At 36.1% G+C, this 22,803-nt stretch overlaps 1 protein-coding gene across 2 annotated transcripts in view; it reads right to left on the reverse strand.

The window, feature by feature from the left end:
* ANK2 (ankyrin 2) overlaps positions 1–22,803 on the reverse strand; it is a 248,589-nt gene that overhangs the window by 61,431 nt on the left and 164,355 nt on the right. For both annotated transcript variants that reach the window (XM_061192043.1, XM_061192042.1), the window contains exons 23-25: positions 15,629–15,773; positions 9,094–9,196; positions 8,288–8,391 (exon numbers count right to left, since the gene is read on the reverse strand). In XM_061192043.1, the coding sequence (XP_061048026.1) occupies positions 8,288–8,391; positions 9,094–9,196; positions 15,629–15,773 (352 nt within the window). The remainder of the gene's footprint in view (positions 1–8,287; positions 8,392–9,093; positions 9,197–15,628; positions 15,774–22,803) is intronic.

A 22,803-nucleotide genomic window follows, 5' to 3' on the forward strand; every position in this document is an offset into this window, starting at 1 on the left:
AAGCCTAAAGTAGAAGGTTATTTAATTCTCTGGTCCCTGGACAAACAATCCAGTCAGACCTCATTCAAATTACTACACTCAGATATTTCAGCTCATAAAATAGCAAAACAGTTGAGAAGGACTGACCTCAATATTAAATATTCCTCTATTGGAATTTTCCTGCTCCAAAATGAGAGACCCAATATATTTATTTCCCTTGATAGAGGATGAAGAAAGACCAAAGATTGGAAAATAAAAGAACTTAAAGACCGGAGCTTCAAGTAGATAAATTTAACTATATGTGTCTTGGTGTCATCACAGATCTGGAAAATTATATTTAAGTACTGCACTGGAACACAAAGCAAATTGGAAAAATTTAGGTGCCAATGTGCATAATTCAGAGAAAAGAAGAATTAAATTTCCATTGAAAACAAGTTTTTGTGTCTTTATCAAATAACTAAAGGAAATGCAACAGAGTAACAAAAAGCAACAAGCTCTACTGAGGGAATTATTTGATGAGAGAGACAGAGAAAGAGAGAGACAAAGAAAGGGGTGGGGAGGGAGGGAGGGAGATGGAGAGGAAAGTAAATCAGAAGGATATCAAGAAAGAAACAAAAGCATTGGAAGTCATGAAAGAGCTAAATACTGATAGTAAAAATGAATAAAAATGTTTACAAATTTAGCAAGAAAATACCCTAAGCCAATCAGACTCAAATAATGTAACTGTAGAATAAACAGCTAATTAAAAAGCTGACTATGTAGAATTGTATACCAAAAGAAGTCTTTTCTTCAAATAAGAGGGAATAAGAGAAATAATGATTCAAGTTTATATCTAGTGCTGATGAAAAATCTTTTAGATAAAAGTCAACATGCTAATCATTAATCCCAATAGTTTGTAATATAAAATTGGGTTAGCATTTGAGCATTTTCATTTAAAAAGATCAGAATCAAAAGGTGTCACTATTTGGATAGGTAGTAGAATTAGTGGATAGTTATTTTGTGATGTATAAAACAATTTCAAGGGACGTCCCTGGTGGCACAGTGGTTAAGAATCTGCCTGCCAATGCAGGGGACCCGGGTTCGAGCCCTGGTCTGGGAAGACCCCACATGCTGTGGAGCAACTAAGCCCGTGCGCCACAACTACTGAGCTCGCGTGCCACAATTACTGAAGCCCGCGCGCCTAGAGCCCATGCTCCTCAACAAGAGAAGCCACCGCAATGAGAAGTCCACGCACCACTACGAAGAGTAGCCCCCGCTCGCCACAACTAGAGAAAGCCCTCACGCAGCAACGAAGACCCAAAGCAGCCAAAAATAAATAAATGAAATAAATTTATTAAAAAAAAGACAATTTCAAAAAGCAAAAAGCAGTTTATAAGAGACCATTTACTTTTTTTGGTACCATAGGAAAAAGTGAAAGGTTGGAAAGGAGGGAATCATGAGATGAATCAGTTCACATGCTAGGTTTGATTAAGTAAATATGATTTTCTCATATTTTCAGATTAAAAATGGGACAAGATAATGCCTATAAACAGTTGGAGATGAAAGGAGTTGAAGTAAGAACATGTAATTAAGTATGCACAGAGGTATCATATATGGATTAAGGCTCAGCTCCACTGTTTGTGAGCACTGACTAGAGCCTCATCTGTTAATGAAGGATAATCATACCACCACTTAAGGGCAGAGTGAGGGTTAAATCATGTGTGGGTAAAGCACATAGAATTCAATAAATGCTTGTCCCATCATTTTCCTTTCCTGGCACCCATAGGATTTTATATATTTTGAATGTCTTAAAAATTATAGTATAATATAATACCTAAAAAATAAACAGAGAAACTAATGTTTATTAAATACCTGCAATGAACCCGGAACTTTGCTAAAGCAGTTTAATATGGAGTTTTCATTGGTTTATGAACTGTACTATTCAAAGAAGATATAAAAATACTATTATCACAGAGCACAAGATAATGCAGCAAGTACCATGCTCTTTCCTGGATCCAACTCTGATCTATCAAGAGATCTATCCCTGTCTTGAATTATTGCTGTAACCTCAGGCAAGTCACTTAACATCTTTAGGTTTCAGTTTTCTCACCCATAACATGAGAGACATTAAATTCTTAAACTCTAAGGTGGCCTTCTGGTGTTAAAATTCTAACTAGGGTAGGCAACCTATTGGAATATTCCATTTCAGATGTTCTGGAAGCATTCCTATTTGGAAAATAAACTGCTACTCCTGCATGAAATATACACTATTTTTGCTGTATGGTTAAAACAGTCAAGGAGCAGTTTTGCAGAAAATGTATACACATACTGCACTAAACATTGACTTCAGACTGTACAAACAAAAAACATCACGTAACATACTCGCCTTTAATTGTATATCTTACTCTCCAAATGAAATTCAACAATCATGCAAAGTAGAAACTCTCATTGAAGTTTTCTAAATTGTGAGATACGATGTTATCACAATTTAAAAGGAATAAAAGCAAAAGCAATCCATTATTATGCAGATGACTTGCCTAGGAATATGTAGTTGATTAGCTACACAGGTACATGCTCCAGAGGAGGCAGCAGAAAACAATGATTCTGCACTTTTCAGGACTATATCCTCCACCCCAAAAGTTATGAATCCTTAGGTTTACTTTTAATTCATCCAGGACCATGGGGTGGGGACAGGGAGGAAACTGCAGCATTCAGAGTTAGTTATTGATGGAAAATAGGGGAAAAAATGTCATCAGGGTGCTTCAGTGATCCACATATACATAGCAAGAGGGCCTTAAATTAAATCTGATTTCTGGGGTACTATGAGAAAACCATATCATGAGCTCTTTCTCCTCTATAATTTCCTTAATTCCTTCCCAATCTTTGAAATTCCATGAACTGAAAAACTGATGAAAAACGGCTTTGAAAAAAGTGTCTCAAACTTGTTAAAATCACCAAAAAAGTATTTATCACTCACTATGTTCATGTATAGAAACAAAATATTTAGTGTGTATTTCAGAAAAAAGTAAAAGAATGGATGTAAATTTTTCAAAGTTGAAAACTGTTTTATTTGTAGACAATCTTTAGTATCATGATGGGTGACTGTAAAATTAAATACAATAATCAGCAGTTTGATAAGAACCTTTAAAATAACTTTATTAAAATAAAATAGAATAATGGATTTTTTAGAACACTGGAATCATTCTATAGCACAATTTGTAAAATATCAAAAGGCTGCATTTAAAGTAGTACTAGCAAGCAAATGCACTAGTAAACTTTCAGCCTTTGGTTCACCTAGAATATAGTTAAAAAAAAAAAAAACTCTGCTAAGTGACACTTAAAATCATAACCTTTACTATAACTTGAAAATAGCTCAACCAATTTGCATAATTGCTGGAATAGCATTTTTCAGCTCTATGTAGCACTTGTTCTCACAAAAGAAGCTGAGATATGGAGACCCATGACCAAGACAGGCTCTCACTTTAGGTCTACATTCATTTCGGTACAACCCCACCTAATTTCCAACAAAATAAGAAATACCCACTTTCTCTTTACCATATGGCCATGATTTGGAGAAAACACATCATTCTCCCTCGCGCGCTCTCTCTCTCTCTCTCTGGCTAGGTATGGTCACACTAAAGCATCCTGAGGTAGGGTATATGCAGAAGGAAATGACAAAAGGAGGAGAGGAAGAGGCAACATGTTCAGAGAAAGAATTATGCAGAAGTTCACCTGCTGTTGTCACGATCAAGACATGGAGAGGTGCGGCTGCAACAGAATAGATACTTTAGCACAGAGAAGGAATGGATAACGTGAAATATAAAGAATGAAATCAGAAGTGACTTTCAACTGAGATATATTATTTATATACCAATACCGTATTCATTGAAAAAAAGATGGAAATACAAATGAGATACAGCTCTATGCAAATGCTGAGAGAAGAGCCAGGTACGGGGGCTCTGTAGCAACTCCCAGGTTAGGGAACTGGGATATTATAAAATCACTGGACATGGATTTGTAGCCTTATTCAACTCTGGCTTACGTGGGCACTTAAAATCTAAATGTCCAAGAACCTACAAAGCATCAAAGGGCATTATAGTGAGAGTTACAAAGTTTTCGATTTGATGGACATAGTTTTGCCTCCAAAGCTTTTCTTTCATACTTTTAATACTTTCAAAATAATGGTAATGACCTTTTGGGCTCCTACAGAAGAAATGCAAACAGAAAAGGCACAATTTAAAAAATAGCTCCAATGACACACAATAGCATAAACTATAAGGCAGAGTAGGTAACATTAATTACCTACTAGTAAGTAACAAAAACTATGTAAACAAAATCTTAGTGCTTTTTTCAAGACTTTCACTCCCTGTTTCGGGGATTGCTGTCTTCCTCGCTGGTCATATTGTTGAATCCCACTTTACAGTCCTGCCTTTCACTCTTCTTCTACCTGAGTCTGCTCTTCCTCAAAACACTCCATACGTTTTTCACAGAGTCCACTTGGGTTTTCAACACCTGGTGATATACAAATGGATATACATATCCTCTGGACCAGAAACCCAGCCTTACAAAACAGTTATTTTGCTACTTATAAAATAATTTTCTTCATCCAGAAGAATTTACCTTCATGTACCTTTAAAAAAAAGTGTTTGAAATACACTAACAGCAAAATTAACTGCTATATGTACTTAGATAAATATTAACGTTGTCAAATGAGAAACAGCTTTAACTTCCTTGAGTTTCAAATATCACCTTCCACTATTTGAGCTAACATCTTTACATTTTTTTTTTAAATAGACTATATTTTTTAGAGTAGTTTTAGGTTCACAGCAGAACCATCTTCAACATGTTTTTAAGAAAAAGAAGTCCTTTAAAAGATTACTTTCTTATTGACTTCTAGTTACCATATCTTGTAGTATAACATCATGAATTGACATTTATTTGTTGGCACTTGGTTGTTATTAAAAAAGTATAAAAATAAAGACTTTTGAAATAATAATATTTCAAATGAGTCACAAAACTAGCTCTCACTAGGAACTTGTGCCTTACATCTGTTGATTCATTATGCACTTATGAAATAGGGAAGAACTGTAAAATTCAAATTCTTGTCCAACCTTGTGTTGGATGTGATTATGACTGGGATACTAGAAATAATAATTGTTGGTTAGACTGTGAATCAGGAAGGCAACTTCTTCAAGAACAACAACAAAAATATTACTGTCAGCCTTTCTTTTGCTAGCTATTGGCTGTATCTATTGGTCAGAACAGATTTTTTAATCACTGATACCTATTCTCCTATAGTGACAGACATTAGTCATTGGAAACAGTAGAAGTGAAAGAAAATCACTAATAGCGCTTATTGGTAGAAGCTGTGTCTTCCATTAATCTAAAATCCCTTTATCTAATCTAATAGAACATTATACATCAAATTAGTGGCATATGCATATAAAAGCTAACTTTATTATCCCTTCTATCAAAAAAATTTTTTTTCTTACATTTTGGGCAGATTTTGAAGTGGCTTAGGAATTCACCCAATTAATTAAAGAGAAACTCAGTTCCTTGAAAACTATATAAAAACTATTACACAGGAATCTGGTATATAATTAATAAAATTACATGTCATTGTTACATGATATATTATGAATGTTATTCATATACATTCATATCATGGTAGCTTTCAAATACCATCACCCTCAGAATCATTGAGTTTTCAGTGGTAACTACCCATCCTATTAGAGTCATCTTTTGCACTGTGTTCATTCAAATACTATAGTAGAGACACAACTTTGTGACAGATTACCTGATTAAAAATAATAAGTCAAACACTGCCATTATGAACTGTACCACATTGGTTACTGTCATTTACAGGATTCAGAATACATTTTGTTTCACTGATTTGGAATTTGTTAAAGATGTGGAAAATGTGTATGGGGATTGTATAAATACTAATGGCTATAATCTATTGAGTACTTATTCTTTCTAGGCAAAATACTAACTACTTAAGAAGCATCTAATCCTTAAAGCTCCACTATGGAATTCATAATATAACGTTCATCTTATAGGTAAGTAAACTGAAACTTATATATTTTATACAACTTGCCCAGTGTCACATATTGAGTGTCAGGGCCAGGATCTGAATTCTGATTGATCTGATTCCAAACACACTCTTAACCATCATGTTATCTCTCTTCCAGAGATTGTCTTCCAAGTTCAAATAACAACACATAGGTGTGTTTCTTAAAGGGAGTGGCTAGGTTTTACTCATCTATTTTCCTTAGTGCCTGGCACAAGGTTTGATACATTGTAGAATTCAACAGTGTGTGAAGAACGAATACTTAAGGAACGAATACTTAAGTAAATGGAAAGGATAAAAAATATTTGAAGTAACTAGTCATATGTTGATTACCTAAGTCACCCTTAAAGTCAAACTTTTATTAGGCAATTTTGTTCCTTTCTAACAGTTTGTATAAAATATATATATCTGCTCTATTGGTACTTGTAGAAAATACCAGTGTCAAGGCCCCAGTGACAGAGACTGTGATGTAATTGATTTGAGTTGGGGCCTAGGCATCAGTATTTTTTAAAGCTCCCAGGTGATACCAATGTACACTTAATGCTAATCCAGAGCTGAGGATTAGCATCAGTGATCAGGTGTGAGGTTCAGAGAAAAACTGATTTATTAGAGACCAAGATTTTAAAGATCCTTATTTTAATGAGTGATTAAACTTTAACCACTGGATACTCTTGTTTCATCATAAGTAATCAATTCTAATTACTTATACATGTATCTAGTTTTATACTATTGGTATGTATATTGATGTACTTCATCTGAGTATTTTACTGCCCTTCAGTAGTTAAGACTTCTTTAAGAAATTCCTTTTTTAAAGTAAATTATTTTGGAAATTGAAATATCACCATAACACTTTGACTCTTTTATAAATTCGGTTACTAATAGTTAATTACATTTTGCTTGAAATCATCTCGTCACTTTGTAGGCCGGTTATGGGCTTCAAATACTAGATTATGGTTTCTAGATTCTGAACTATTATCCATCAACACTCTAGGTCCAATTTTCTTTTTTTTTTCTCCCCATCATTGTTGAAAAACTTAGTAGCAGAATGCAATGTTATGCTTTTTGAATAATTTATAGCTGTCAGATTGTAATTATTTTATACTTAAAAATATGTAAGTAAATTTGGATGAGGTTTAATTGGTTTTTATTCCCTTGAATAACACTTGTATCAAGACCTAGCTTTTACTTATTTAACAAAGAAGATATTATGATTATTTTCAATAACTAATTTTACATTCATTCTCCGAGCCTTTAACGGAAGATCAGGCTAAGAAGTACAACATTTTTAACTACAATATCTTAGAATGCTTTCCTGAAAGGAGAATATTTTAGAATAATCAGAATAAGAAAGGATCTACTAAAAATATTTCTGGGGATTATGGAAAAGAAGTTTGGGATAATAATTTAAATCAAAATATTATATTTAGTTAGATAAAATATGAGCAGGGATTAAAAGTGATTAAATAAAAACATCTTAAAAGTTTATATGTAATTATGAAATTACTATACAACTTGACACCATTAAAATGTAAGGAAAAAAGCAATCATGAAGAGTTTACAATTTAAAACTCCTTAAGGAATTTATATTCCACATAATTGAATTCTTATAACTTAAGAACGTCTTTAAGAATGTTTAAAATTATTAACTCAAAGCCCTACTTTTTAATGAGTTAATATAAATAGGCAGCAGTTCTTAAGTAGTGGCATATATATTATCTGGATGACTTGTAAAAGATAACTGAGAACCTGACTGGTTGCTTTCAAATTTTCCTTTTTAGAACATCCTTACTTCAAACAGCTTGCGAACTCCTCTATACATTTGTATGACTCACACTTCTGTAAACATTATTTTAAATGCATTAATACATAAGCAAAGGCATTTATTAAACTAGTCAGTTAATCTTAGTAAATAGAACTTTCAAAAAAGCAAATGATCTTGCCCCTCTTTTCAAGGCCATCTTAAAGACAAAAACGTGAACAGTAAGGAGGCCACTGGTATACTCTGGTTAGTTAGCAAGCTGTTTGACGCAATTCTACGACTTATTTTAAAACAATGGTCAGTTCTTCTATGCTGAATTCAACGCTTTTTGCTGGTTTGTTTGTGTGGATAGAGTCCATGGTGGATAAAGCAGTGGCAAGTTTTAAAAAAGGTCACTTCCCTTGTAAGCTAGCCATCAGCTAAAGCTACTGGACAAAGCTGTTATTTTCACTCATCTCTTTTTACCTCTTGATCTGGATGCATAATATTGATTTACTTACCCTGAATGAATAGGGCTGGAAGAAAGAGCCACGTTGTCTAAGTTCTCAGTGCCCCAGCTTAGACGATAAGAATTCCTTTCTGCCTCCTTGGCTAGAGTTGACACCTAAACACAAAGAACACTGGATTTAATAAAAAGACGTTCCTTCAATTAAATTAAAATATAATGAACTTTAAAAAAAATGGCGTTACAGGAAAGTGGTATTACCTGGAAAAACGTTCATTTAAAAATATGATAGAAGACCAAGGCATTTAAAATGTATCTTTATAATGCATTCCCATTTAAATTATATTATTGATATAGGATCACATTTCTGTAATTGTCTTTGAAAAGAGTAGGTGTTCATCTACTTCCTATATCCAGCCAAAGCTGATAAAATTATATCTAAAATGAAAATATTCCATAACAAATTCTACATCTTTTCTAATAGAAAACAATTTTAAATATAGACAGACATATTTTAACCTGTACCTTTCATCCTATACCTCAAATGCATCCTACCTTACATTTTCCTTTAATAGAGATTTTATAAAGGAATTGAGTTTTATATATCATGTCCACACGGAAGAATCCAGTATAGCTGAAGAAACAAGCAGTATGCTATTTTAGAAAAACTCTGCTCACTGAAAAATGCAGCAAACATTTTTTATGTTTTAGAAAAACTCTTAAATCCCTTATCCTAGATTAGCAACTGAATTAAGACAATTTTTTTTTTAGATTAAAAAACTTCCTCTGGACATTTCCGGCATCAGATAATGCTAAAAAGCTCTCCAGAAAGCAGAAATGTGAAGGCAAAAAGTCACATACCTGGTGACTGGGGATCACAACTGTGTCGTCAATCATGGCACTGTCCCTCAGGTATGAGGCATGGCTCAGGGTGTGAGACCTGTCGGAACTGAAGGATCGAAGGCTGGTAGGTTGGCAGGAGGTCATGGTCATATACCAACAGCAGTAGTAGGGTTGGGAGGATGAAATGATGAGCCGGGCAGGAGAGTGAAAAAAGCGTGCTATTAGCTAACAGTGCAACTTCCAGGGGGACATAAATCGCAACCGTGGAAGAAGGAAACACAGGTCTCTGTGTTGCCGTACCTCTCTGTCCAACAACTAAACTGACGTATCTTTTGACTGGTTCCTACCACTCAATGGCAAGGGCACAAGGGAATCCAAAAGATAAAATTTGATACTCCTAATCTGATTCATTTTCTTCCCAGAAATGTTTGAAACCAACAACTGTAGCTTACTTACTGCCAGTATAAGAAATTCACACAGAAAATAATTCCAGGATAGATTGCTCAAATCTGTGTAAAATGTAAATCTCCCTGCAACTAAGAAAAATATTAGGGGGCGGGGGAGGGGAATAAGACAGCCCTGGAGAGAATGAAATGAAAGCACGGGTTTCATTTTCACTCATTTTCCTTTCTCTCCACGCCTCTTTTTCCTCCTTTCCAACTGTGAATGACTGAATGTTGGTACACACCCCTGGAAGCTACAGAGTGAGATGAACTGTGGCCAGATGCATGTTTCCTGCGGAAGTGGTGTTCCTCCTGTTTGTCCCTGGTGCTTCCAACAATGCTATTTCAAAGGACAGCACTGTTCCTTGTGCACGTCCTGTGTGTGGTGAGTGAAGCACCAAAGAGTGCTGGTTGCTGTGGCAATGAGATGCAAGAGCACAAGAAACTGTTTCCAAGACCAACCCACAACCCACACACATCCGCCAGCACGAAAACGAATTGCCAGTGGACACTGACCAAAACTGAGGTTTGGCTTCAAAATGGGATTTAGGCCTTGATAATCAATGCTTTACATTTTTGATAAATCTGAATTTCAAAGTTCTGAATTATATACTCAGATGAAATTGGTGAACCTTGACATTTGCATAGATGCAATTTCATTCCTTCCTAGTCAATTTGTACAATCAAATGACAAATAGATTGATAACTTAAATAAACTATATTTTAAACCTGTTAATCCAAGTATTAAAGATCTGTATTCAAAATATTAGCCCAAAGCCCATAGGGGAAAATAAAGAGATATGCAAACTTTCACAATATTGATAGAAGCAAGGTTTCATTTACGTTTAGCTAGCGGGTATTTGGCTAGTGAAGCATTACAGAATTATGGACTAAACGTCAAGTTAGCATATTTATTAGTAGAAACTATTTTCTTTTGCAAATATACCTAAGTTTGTAAGCCACATACTGTCATCTTTATGAGGTGTCAATATCGCCAACTTCAATTATTTTTGAGGAAATCATCACTTGGTAGATAATTCATAGTCATTTGGGGCCTTCTCCTATTCTGCTGTAGGATTTATGTCCCCAAAGTAAATGCTGAATATTAGAGGGTAAGTGACATGAATCAAAAAAAGTTAACTGTCTGATCCTGGGACTTCCCTGGCAGTCCAGTGGTTAAGACTCCGTGCTCCCAATGCAGGGGACAGGGGTTCGATCTCTGGCTGGGGAACTAAGATCCCACATGCCACATGGTGTGGCCAAATAAATAAATAATCAAATATACTTCAATAAAAAACAAAATAAATATTTAATTGATCCTATGTTTTTACACCTATATTAATCTGTGTTTATAATAAAATCAAATCTAAATAGAATTTGACAATATGCTATTTTATGTTATATAAGCTCTTGGGGAAGATTGAGGCTCCTGACGCAGCCAAGGCAGGAGCAGCCTGAATGCCTAGCAAACCTATTCACAGGGGTTTTAATCCTGGCACTTGGAAACAGCTTATATTATAGCTGTTTTTACAGCTGTGCAGTTAGATTTTGATGGTGAGCTTCATAAACAGGCTGCTGTGACTAACCTTGGTGTGACCTTGAAATTGAGGATGGGAAGGCGATTAAATTATTGGGGAAAGGGGTTTTTAATCTCAGCAAAAGCTTGTCTCAATTAGTGGACTGAGCATTTCTTTTTTCCTGCACTTGTATTGTTTTGTACCAGGCAGCACTAAGATCAACAGCTCTTAAATTCTATTATCCTTTATTTGTTTTGAATTGAGCCAAGAAAGGGAAAACAGTAGAGAGGTCAACCTCTTGAAATGATATGGTGTCTACAGGCTCAACCATCTTCCCCCATTAGTTCTGTTGGGCTCAGGTTTGTTAATTACTTAATCTCTATCCTCAGCTTTAGAATTCAAAGATCCAGATGGTGACTTTACACATTTAAAAGTGCTAGATTCATATGAATGAACAGTACTAAAGGATCAACAGGCACTGGAGTAAAGGAGTAAAAATGCCTGCCCATAACAGCAAGTAGAGACTTCGTCACTATGTAGATTAACCCTTAAATGCAGCACTGGAATAGTAGAAACGCAGGTCTCAAAGGGGAAATGGAAATTTAGCTTGGATGGGAACAACTCGAATGGCAAAAAGAAGGTACCTCAAATACGACCCAGTGACGTGGCTGCCACCACTGTAAATGCGTAAACTTTGAAAAAAAAGCAGCCAGGTCTCAATGGCCACTCTCAGGGAGGCACCATAACTGGGTGGGTGTCTGTCTGCTTTAGGAATGAAGTATTAAAGAGCTCATTTGGCTGTGAATGTAGAGCTACATCCTGCAATCAATGTATCAGTAATAAAGGTGGATTACTGATATCCATCTACCTGATACCTGGGTCTATCTTTCAATTGGTTTTGAAACAGGAGAAGCAAAGGGGTGTTGGTGCTATTTTTTGTCTTTCCTAGATCCCCAACAGGAAAGAAATACAGGGGGAGAAGAAAGGAAAGAAAGAGACAAAGCGACGGACCAAAAAAGGAGATTGGGGTAGGGAGAAAAAGATATTAGAAGATGCAGACAGAGAGTGAGGAAAGTTGGAGAGACAGAGGGAGAGAGAATAAGTTGAAACTGTATGTCTAAATATCTCTATCCTCTGATTTTATTCTAGTTCACTCTGTTTTCTGCCTTCTAAAATGCTAATTGGTATTTAATCAATGTTTATAGTTCTAACTGATCTTTTTTCTATGACGTCATAGAATCTACTTAAATGAAATAAATGAAGTAAGAGTATTCCAAGAGTAAAGAAATTATTCTCTCTAAAGGAATCATGACCAGCACAAAGGTCTGGGATAATTCAAGTCTCTGGATCAGAAATTGCCTACCCTGATTTAAAACAGTACAAGCAAATTCAAATATTTTGCAACAGAGTTGTCATTTTTTTTTTTCCAGTAAGTCAGAGGTGGTGCTGTTCAGTTAATAAATCTGCAATAACACATACCCATAAAAGTGTAAATTTTTACTTGCTGTTTAGCTAAGGGATAGGCCAAAAGTTTTTTATGATCTGAAATTTATACTTTTTTCACCATGATACAACTGGTTTCTGGACACATATTAGGTGGTATCAAAGTCTGTAATTCCACAGAAAAGTACAATAATTACTATCTTAGTAAGCTGCAATATTTATTAGACATCCAATTAATGGTGTTTTCAAACCCACTGAGCAAGTGAATATCCAAAAATTTCAATGTGTCTGCTTTAATACATGGAGAATCTTTTGTGGTTCATTGTTATTTAGTGTTTTACATTGAATTTGAATAGTATTTTTAATTTGTGAGTAATAACAAAATAAAATGGACACAAAATCCAACTAATCAACTTGACTGTGTTTCTATTCAATGTGATTAAAATTTACCTATTTTTATTCTTCTGCATCCCTGTACATTTTAGGCATCTGAATCATTTTTTTTTAAATCATCTCCAACTATATATAGGCTAATTAGGTTCCTTTTGGGGAAGCCATGCTAATGTTTTATCAACCACAAGGTGGAGCTGTGACAGTTAAAACAGTCAGGCCTGGGGCCTGTCACAGACTTTCATGCTAGTAAAATATTCACCCTTCTAGCTTGAATAGATATTCAATTTAATACATAAAGATCCTAATTTGAGAATAAATCCATAATTCTAGAATATAAGCACCCCCTGCCAAGACACACACACACACACACACACACACACACATTGAGCAGGGAGCAGGGAGCAGGGAAATGTGGATGTATCCAGGAAGGTCATGTTTTCATGCTATGTAATACCTACCTGGGCATGGTACTATTGAAAGCACACCAAATAAAGAAATAATGAAAAGGAAAAAAATGGTTACCGAAAAAAGGTAACTTATATTGAATTGTCTAAGCAAAATTTAAAAAATAAATAAAACATTGCATTGCAATCATGAAAATGAGATACTGACTATAATTCCACCTTGGAGAGCATGAATACATCTGGTGTTCTAGAAATGCAAGTGTGGACCTGGACAACAGCTCACGTCTTCTTTGTTTCATATCCCCTGTCTTTACAAGCTGAGAAGTATTCAGTTTAGGTAGAATCCTCCAAGCACTGACCCCTGTCTTATAGAAAGTACTGTTCTAAATCTTTCTCAGTACTAAGTACTTTCGAAGAAGACTAAGCACTTAGTACTAAGACTAAGTACTAAGTACTTTCGAAGAAGTACTTTTCGAAGGATCAAATCAAGCACTTATTCTTAATAAAAGAAATCAAGCTGAAAAAAAAAAGGATTTTTGGATAACAGTAATATGATTATTCATAGCTTATTATGAATTTTTGCAAAGCCATAAACATTTCACTTTATTGAAATTTGAAGCCTTTTGAGAATGTGAGACTGTGAGGCCCAAATCAATCAGTGTGTCAAAATTCAATATCTTGAACACTGACACCAACACAAGCTCCCCTCCCCTCACCCACCAAATGGCTCCTCCTTCTGTACCCTGATCCCAAGGACCACTCTCTATCTAAGTCATTGAAGCCAAGGAGCCAATCGAGTCTTCTTCCTCTTCTTCACCCACCCCATGAAATCCATCACCAAATCTGGCCAGTTTTACCTCACAGATATATTCTCAAATTTTTCATTTCTAAAACTCTCCCCATGACTGCTACCACTCAGATTAGAGTTCAAGTCGTGTCCCAGCAACTTCAGCGAACATTACCGCAGTAATTTCTCAGATGGTCGATACTGCCGAGTTTAGCCCTTTGACAACTTTCTTCTAAAATTCATCCTCTATATCACTGTCAGGGGGATCCATCCAAAATGTAAATGTGACCTCCCCTCCTTCATACTTACACTCCAGCCACACTGCACTATTCTGTTTCTCTCACACACCACGAGCCTTTGCTCACCTTATTAAGGCTTCAAATGCCCTCCCCACCTTTCTTCACCATCATCACTATTATTCTGTCTCGGTTCGGGCTCATTCCCTCCAGGAAGCCTGAGCCTCAGGGCTCCAGTTGCACTCTGTGGGTACCACTAGCTTCATCTCTCTCTCACCCCATTAGATTATGAATTTAGCAATTACATATTAGTCATGTTTGTACCTCTGGCACCCACCACAAAGCCAGCCCAGAAAGGCACTCATTACACGCACACTGAATTGTTTTTAAAAAAAAAGATAGGAGGGAGGCATTAGTACTCAAGGGAAAGGCCCAAGAAAAGCTTGTTTTTACTAATTGTCCATTCAGAATTGACTACTCTTTAAGGCATTTATTTCTTACACTCCAAATGAGCTGGATACAGCCAAGAATAGAGCCAATATTAAAATTATAAACCTAAGATAATTGATTAGCAAAAGACATTACACTATATGTACAACCACATGCTTAACCTAAATTGGCAGTCATACTTTTGATGAGGCACCACGGAATGTTCTTAATCAGTTTACCTCAAAAAATAATAAACACGTGGTGTGCTAGTTAGTAATAACCCAAAAAATTGATTGTATATTTCAGAATATAATATAAACCTCCCTGGATTTGGCTATAAAATCTGGGCTCCTTCAGATTTTGCTATGATTGCTTTTGGTATCCAGGCTCTTTAGGGATTCTGTTCTGATTCTTTTGCATGAAAAAATCAGTTCCAGGCAACATTTTCTTCTCAATTTGTTACTTTTTAATCCTTCTTCACAACATACTTTTGTTCACAGAAACTAGGGCCCAAACAGAAAACCCCAAGGAGATTGGGAGGATCTTATAACTGCCGTTTAGTAAGAGTGTCCATAAGGCAAAACTGTCCTTTTAATTTGCCTATAGAAAAAAGTTGCAGATGATTAAAAATATCATATTTTAATGGTTCAGAGCTCTTTACTGATCATGGCTCTGATTCTTACAATGCTTGACTTCTACTAAACTACTTAATCTCTCTAGGCCTCAGTTTCCTTTAAAATGGACACTTGAAGTTGTTAGAGAATGCAGTAAGATAACATGCTAACTGCTGAGAGTAGTGAGATACCTATCAAGTGTCAATAATGGTGTCTACTTTTTTATTATTATCATAAAAGTATGTTGCACACACTTCTGATATCAAGGGAAAGCTTTATGTGAATACCTGTCAGAGCGTCCTCCCTCCAAGCTGTATCTCAGGTAATTCATCCCATCCAGGAACTGACTGCTAGGTAGGGAGTCATCACCCAGTTCTTTTAGATCCTCAGGTCTAAGGTACTCTCCCCCATCACCTGTCATTGTGTCATCACCTTGAAGCAATCAGAGAAAGATGGAGAATTACTTGTTGAATGTAATATCTACTACAAAATATGATTATGATTGTGAAAAAATCAGCATAATAGCACTGACATCACTGAAACACTGCACACTAGAAAAAAAAACAGAACACATGCAAGTAAAGAGTGCTAAAACTCAGGTAAACAATATTTGACCCATTTTCCTATTACCTACTAAGAAGAAATAATTACCTGAATTGGAATTCTTTTAATATCAGTCAATTTTCTTTACTCATTTCTTTATCCCGATAGCTGATTTATCATGATAGCTGATTTATAGCTTTATATTTAACTTAACAATTAGTACAATATGTAGACAACTTAGCTTCTGTCTATAGTATCAATAATTTTGTACATAATGTCCAGCATTAAGTCTTTTCATGTAATTGACAATATGCTAAGAAATACCTACTGCTCTAAAACAAATAAGAGGTGTATTAAATGGAATAATATGACTTATAAGATTAGCAAAATATGCACATTAGGGAAAGAACACTAGAACGAAGTAGACAGATTGTGACATTTTAATAAACAACCTGGAATTTAATTTTAAAATCATTACAGAGCATAAAAAGGATGCTTTGTTGGAAACTAGATGGTTTCCCAAAGGTGAAGTACAGGGAAAAAAGTGAGATAATAATTAAGCAGTGGCAAAAAGTGATGACTAAGTGTTGTAGCTCTCATTTGGAAGCACAGATGGTACGAGTACATTCCCTGCCCATGAACTGGAATAGAACACTTTCAAAAATACACATTTCAGGAAATTCAATAAATAATACCTCATTCACAGAAATGCTCTCCATACCATTAATGTGCTGGGATGGGGGAAAAATTTAGCTGAGAGAAACTATTTTTGATGATCCTTTAAGAGCACTAATCACACACTGAAAGCCTGATAACCAATGTAAGGGAAAACGTGAAAGAATGTAATTCATTCCTATAATTAAAATAAATATTCATTTTAATCTCATCTGTTTAAAATAACTGTTCTAAATCAATACTAATTTATTTATAAAGATACAGCATTAAAGACTTTTCAGAGGAATATGTCTTCAGCATCTCATTACTTCCCTGTATATATGATCCTAAGAGCCCATAATCAAGACTATTAGCTCTCTAAATTACTTAAAGGCAAAGATAGTTTGAACAAAAGACCTTACAGTAAATAGAAATGTAACTTATTCACCACTAAATTTTTTTCTCAAAATCAATGCATTTAATATTTGGCAGTTACAAATCTCATCATTAAAATTACTTTTATTGCTCCTCAGTGAAATCATTAGATTTTTATTTAGTTTTAGCTAAGTGAATTAGGCTACACAGAGTAGTTATTAAAAGTTTAGTCTTTAAAATCAGATAGACCTGGGTTCAAATTCTAATTCTACTACTTACTGGCCAGTTAATCTTCCTAAGCCTCAGTTTCCACAAGAAGAAAATGGGAATGATACTAATAATCTATCTCACGTGTCAGTTATCTGAATTAAATAACATATAAGGATGTATAACAGAGTTCTGGAATATAATAATTGCCAGCTATTATTTTTATCAATACAAAGTGATCTAAGTGTTGACACACCAATGAAATATGAGCTAAATTTCATTTATGCAGAATAATTTTTGAAAAATTTAAAGAAAAATATAATTGTACTGTTTAAATATTTCATAAATCTGACAACTCTAATGAAAACATGAATAAGTTATTAAACTTATTTAATTTTGTTAAAGTGGTTCCCCCCAACTCTTGTATATATTCTCTTCTTCAAAGTGTTCCCTCACAAAACACGATGCAGCAATGGCAGCAATCCACAGATAAATAACAATATAGATGAACATGAAATGCATGATGTTGGTGAATTTTAAGAACCAAAAAGGTCAGAGGAGGGAGAGATCACTTTGGAATAATGTAGTGGGTTGAGTAATGTCTCCCCTGCCCCCAAATTTCATGTCTACTTGGAAGCCCAGGATGTGGTCTTATGTGGAGATAGGGTCCTTGTAGATGTAAGTAAAGTAAGGATTTAGACGAGATCATACTGGATAATTGCAACGAGGGTGTTTTTTACAAGAGAAAGAGAAGGACACACAGAGACAAAGAGGAGAAGGCCATGTGAAGGCAGAGGTTGGAGTGATGTGTCTACAAGCTAAGGAACACCAAGGATTGCTGACAGGCACAGAAGCTGGAAGAGGCGAGAAAGGGTTCTTTCCTAGAGCCTTCGGAGGTTAGCATGGTCCCACCATGGACTTCCAGCCTCCAGATCTGTAAGAGAATGAATCTGAGCCACCAGCTTGCGGTAATTTGCTGCGGTAGCCCTAGGAAATTCCCAAGGAAGCTGGAGAAGGAATCACTGAAGAAGGAATGGGAGCTGGTCAATTGCTTGGGGGCAATTTTGATGGGCAGAGATGATGGTATTTCAGGTGAGAGGCTAGTGTGTAAAGGGTCATGGAGGGCAGTAAAAACAGTATGAATAAAAGAGTAATGTGCATTACGTACTTAGAGAATACTAAGTGGAATAACTTAGCAACAGTCAGTGTCCATGTTGGGAAGCAATGGCAGAAAGTCCAGGGAGAAAGCTGGTGTCTGAACAGAGCGACCAGATCGCGAAGCTTGGACATTTTATTATAGGACCTGTGGGACTTATGTGTTCCACTATTTCCCCCTTCTTGTTTAATTGGTAAATCTTTATATAGGAGTATTTTTATGAGTCAAATAAGTTGGGATCCCCATTGCTTTATTTCTGGGAGAAAAAAAATTCTAAGATCAATCCTAAGACTTGGTTTACCAAAACACAGGCATCGTCTGGTTTGGATATAAGCCTAAATTATTTTCAGAAAAAAATATGCAAGTCCTGTTAACATTTGAGAAAATTAAGCCTATTCTTATTTATGAAAAAGTGAAGGGAATGACTGAATGCAGGATGTCATATAATACAAGCTGTACCTTATGGATCCCTTGAGCAAGAGGCCTACAAAACTATGTAAGACCCCAAAGCCTGCTTGAATATACTCTCTCTCTCTCTATTCCCCACTCTACTACCCCCCCACCCCTAATCCCCAAGAATCTAAAATAACTGAGCTTTGCTTTCTAGCATCTAATTCTTAATTTCACCCAGATTAGGGCATCCTGCCCATCCTCAGAGTCAATCTGCTTTTGCATTTCATCTTGCTTCTCCTAATTTGCCAGTTCTCACCACAGTCTCTTAGCAACCAAGATGGGTACAGAGAACAAAGACAACTCAAAATAAGCTTCAGTTTCTTGGTTCTTAAAATTACTCAAAACTCCTTAATACAGTAGGGCCTATACTTCAAGTTTTCTGTCTTATTCCTCTCATCTTCCCCTCTTGTTATTCCTTGATAAAGAGAAGGTTTATAAGAGTGAAGGAAAGAAAAGGGAAAAGAAGGAAATCTAGCTGGATTGACTCCCAGTATGGAGAAGCAAGGCCCAGTGTCGGCAGTTTTATCTTGTAAAAGATGCAAACAAACTTCATGAACTTAGCTTTCCGCCTCTTGCGCATAAAGAAACTTACTATAAGACAGAAGGAAAGCAACTGGAAGAGTATATTTTTAATCAAATGTATCAAATTGTGTGCCTCTGGTGTGGAGTCAATGTACAATTTCAAAACCCCTGATTACACTGAGTTCGTGAAATAGTGGATGTCCTTTACATTCTCCCTCATTTCTGCATTTTGATGGCTTTATTACAATGCTATCTGACTAAGACAGCTGCTACATTAAAAAATCCCCTCCTAGGTTCCGTGTTACCAAATGTGAAGTTTAGGGGTTTGGGGACACCTATGGTGGCCTTAGGTGTATATCCTGATGTCTTGATTATGTCTCAGAGAGAAATGGCCCAAAGATGCAAAATCCCTAAATGCTGTTGTCAGTGGCCAGATGCTAACCCAATGTTGGAATTAGCTGGAAAGGTACCTGTTTAGGTACTAATCTCACCAGTGCTACCATAAAATGTCTCTCCCAGGATATGTGTGTATAAAGCATGCTAGGCGATAGTACATATCTGCAGTGTGGGATGGAAAGTAGAAATGCCTGTAGAAATTAGTAGAAAATGAAAAATCCATTTGGGAAAAATATAATACAGCTCAACACTTTAAATGTTATTAATGTGTCCAAAAAATAAGATAATCATATCCTTGCCTTTCATCTTGGTAAGTGAGATGACTTCTACAGTCCAAGGCTAGCCTATCCCGGCCTTTAAAGCCTCATCTTCTTTCATCTTCCTAGATACCTTGTCTGCTAGGCCCTTCATCTTCAACCTCTACTTCTCTGTCAGCCCTTTCTTTCCACAGTAACATCATCCATATTTCTGCCATCTTTGAAGTACAGCTTCCTCCAGCTCTTTAGGCCTTCTTTATTTCACACTCTGAGTCCTCTTCCTTTCATAGTCAAACCTATTAAAAGAGGCTTTCTATTTTACAAATTAATCAGTGGCTAAGAGGTGATTTCTTCTTTGGAAAACTACCCTCCTTAATTTCTCTGACATAAATCTCCCCTGGTCTTCCCCCTACCTCTTTGAGTCTTTCTTCTCAGTCTCTACTCTCCTTAAATGTTGATACTTCCCATCTGACTTTTCTTCTCATTTGACAAATTATCATGTGTTTTTAAAACTTCAAGGACCACCTATATTTTGCCTACACATATATCTGCGTCCATTCCAAACCTCTCTCACAACTCAACATGCACATTCAAATGTTTCCTGGACTCCACCTGAACTTCCTATAAGCATCTCAGATTCAGCATGGTAGCATACAACTCATCTTCTTCCCCACCCCACTCTGCCCATCTGCTTGTCTGCAAATTCCCTACAGCAGCAAACAGTACAACTACTTCCCTACCCTAGCCAAGGTGGGGGCGGGAAGGGATGAAGGTCTGCTATCAAATAAGATTTTGAATTTAAATGTTTAACTCTTGTTTGAGTACAGTTCTATTAGGCTTGGAAAGAATTTTGCATAACTGAAAAAGCTTATGAAAGAATGGTTATACCCTAACATACTTTCTTTTATCAACTTACTTATTTGATGTAAAACAAATAAACAAAAAGCAAACCCTATTTTTCTGCATCATAACAAACCTAAAGTGAATTTCCTTTTTGTTTCCTATACTTGAACAACCCCCTCCCTGCCATTACATATTTACTTACTTAATAGAATTCTGACTTCCAGGTTTTAGGACTTAACTTTTTTTCACTGTATTCTCCAATCTTTCCAAACAATTTTATGAAAACCCTTTCCTACTAATTGTATAGCATTGATGTATTACTTGCTTTTAAAGTTTCATGTTTTAATATCCGGAAACTACAAGATTCCTCAGTGACAGAGGCACATTTAGCCATGACCAGCCTCTATAAGACACAGATCACAAGAGTATGGGAATAAATTAAGATAAAGTGGGAAAGTCCCAAGGATTCTTCATTCTGACAACTCTTCACAGTGCTGGGAAGAAGGGGATTCTCTGACATGTCACTGAGCTCTCTCTCTCTTAAGAATATTCAGCGCTTCTGCTGATAAGTGGGTAAAGGACTGAAACCTCGGGTGAGGAGCCCCGCTAATGTCAAGCGTCCACAGTGGAAGTGTGTCAAAAGGAGAAGATAGATGTGCCTCCGTATTTCATCCCAACACTCAGTCATTCTGGAGTTCTCTTGATTATTAGTACACATCGTCCCAGAGAACTAGTAGAGAAGTTTATACAAACCACCCACTCACAAATCTCTGAGTGTAAGGGATACATGGGTCACATTTCCACAGGTAATTTAGTTACACAGGTGTATAACCCCTGAGCCCTACCATATGATTTATGGCTATGGAGCTGAGTCAGCAAAGACAGGAATCAGCTCAGGATCCTATGAAGATGTAGAGGATTACATTTACAGCTTTGTTTTAGTCTGCACAGTAGAATATTCTTAGACTGAATTCCCATTTCTCTTTTTCTTCCATTTCTCTGCCATCTTGCTCCATCAGGACTCATTTACATCATGACTGAGCTATTACAACTGCTTTCAAAGTGGGTTTGGATTCCACATTCACCATCTAACAGCTCTGTGCCACTGAACAAACTACTTAACGTGTTTAAGCCTTAGCCTCCTCACCTTCAGGTGAGCCTTTCTCACCTGAAAAACAAATGAGGGGAAATCCATAGCCTATCCCATATGGATGCTGTAGGGATTAAATGAGACAATGCACCTAGCATTGTGATGTCTAGTAAATGCTTTCTCTTCCCTCAGATACCTGCTTCCTTCCAATTTCATCCTAATGCACTCCTTCGGTGTGCCACTGCTGATTTAATCTTTGTATGAAACAGATTTAATTGTTTCAATCATTAATTGAAATCTTTAACACATCCTAATTTCCTTGACTTTTCAGTTGAGAATCCAAACATTCCACAGCGAAGCCCCGTGTGTTTTAATGCATCAGCCAAAATGAATGACTAGATTATTTTGTCACTGTGTCTCTCTCTTGCCCTTCCCCATCTTGGGACCTTCCCATACTGTTCCTTCTCCACCCCCTAAAACCTGTGCCACCCACCTATTTATCTCTCAGCTTTCAGCAATTCCTTGAGACTGTGCTAGGTCTCTCCCTCTCCAGATTTTCCCAGGCAGATATGAAAAGCAGATGACATAGTACTTTTAGTTATGCTTCATTAATTTATACATTACCTCTCCATATATGTTCACTTTTGATTCCCCCATGGTACCAGTCATAGAGCTTTACACACAACAACATCACTTTCACTATCTGTTGATTGGATTCATGAGTGGAAAATTCTGATTGCTTTACTATAGCAAGTTAGCCTGAAAGGACATCTGTACTTGGTTTGGATATTCTTCTGAGTATTGACACATAGACTATCATTAAAATAGTAGAGCTGTAAAGAAAACAGGGACTGGCTAATACTATCCAAACACATGTGGCCGCACTTTGTCCATATAAATGATGGTAGGTTCCGTGAAAACATTTTAAGAGCACAAAAAATTAAAGGATTGGCAATGTCAACTAGT

The sequence above is a fragment of the Eubalaena glacialis genome, chromosome 5 (assembly GCF_028564815.1).
Source record: "Eubalaena glacialis isolate mEubGla1 chromosome 5, mEubGla1.1.hap2.+ XY, whole genome shotgun sequence".
NCBI classification, from domain to species: domain Eukaryota; kingdom Metazoa; phylum Chordata; class Mammalia; order Artiodactyla; family Balaenidae; genus Eubalaena; species Eubalaena glacialis.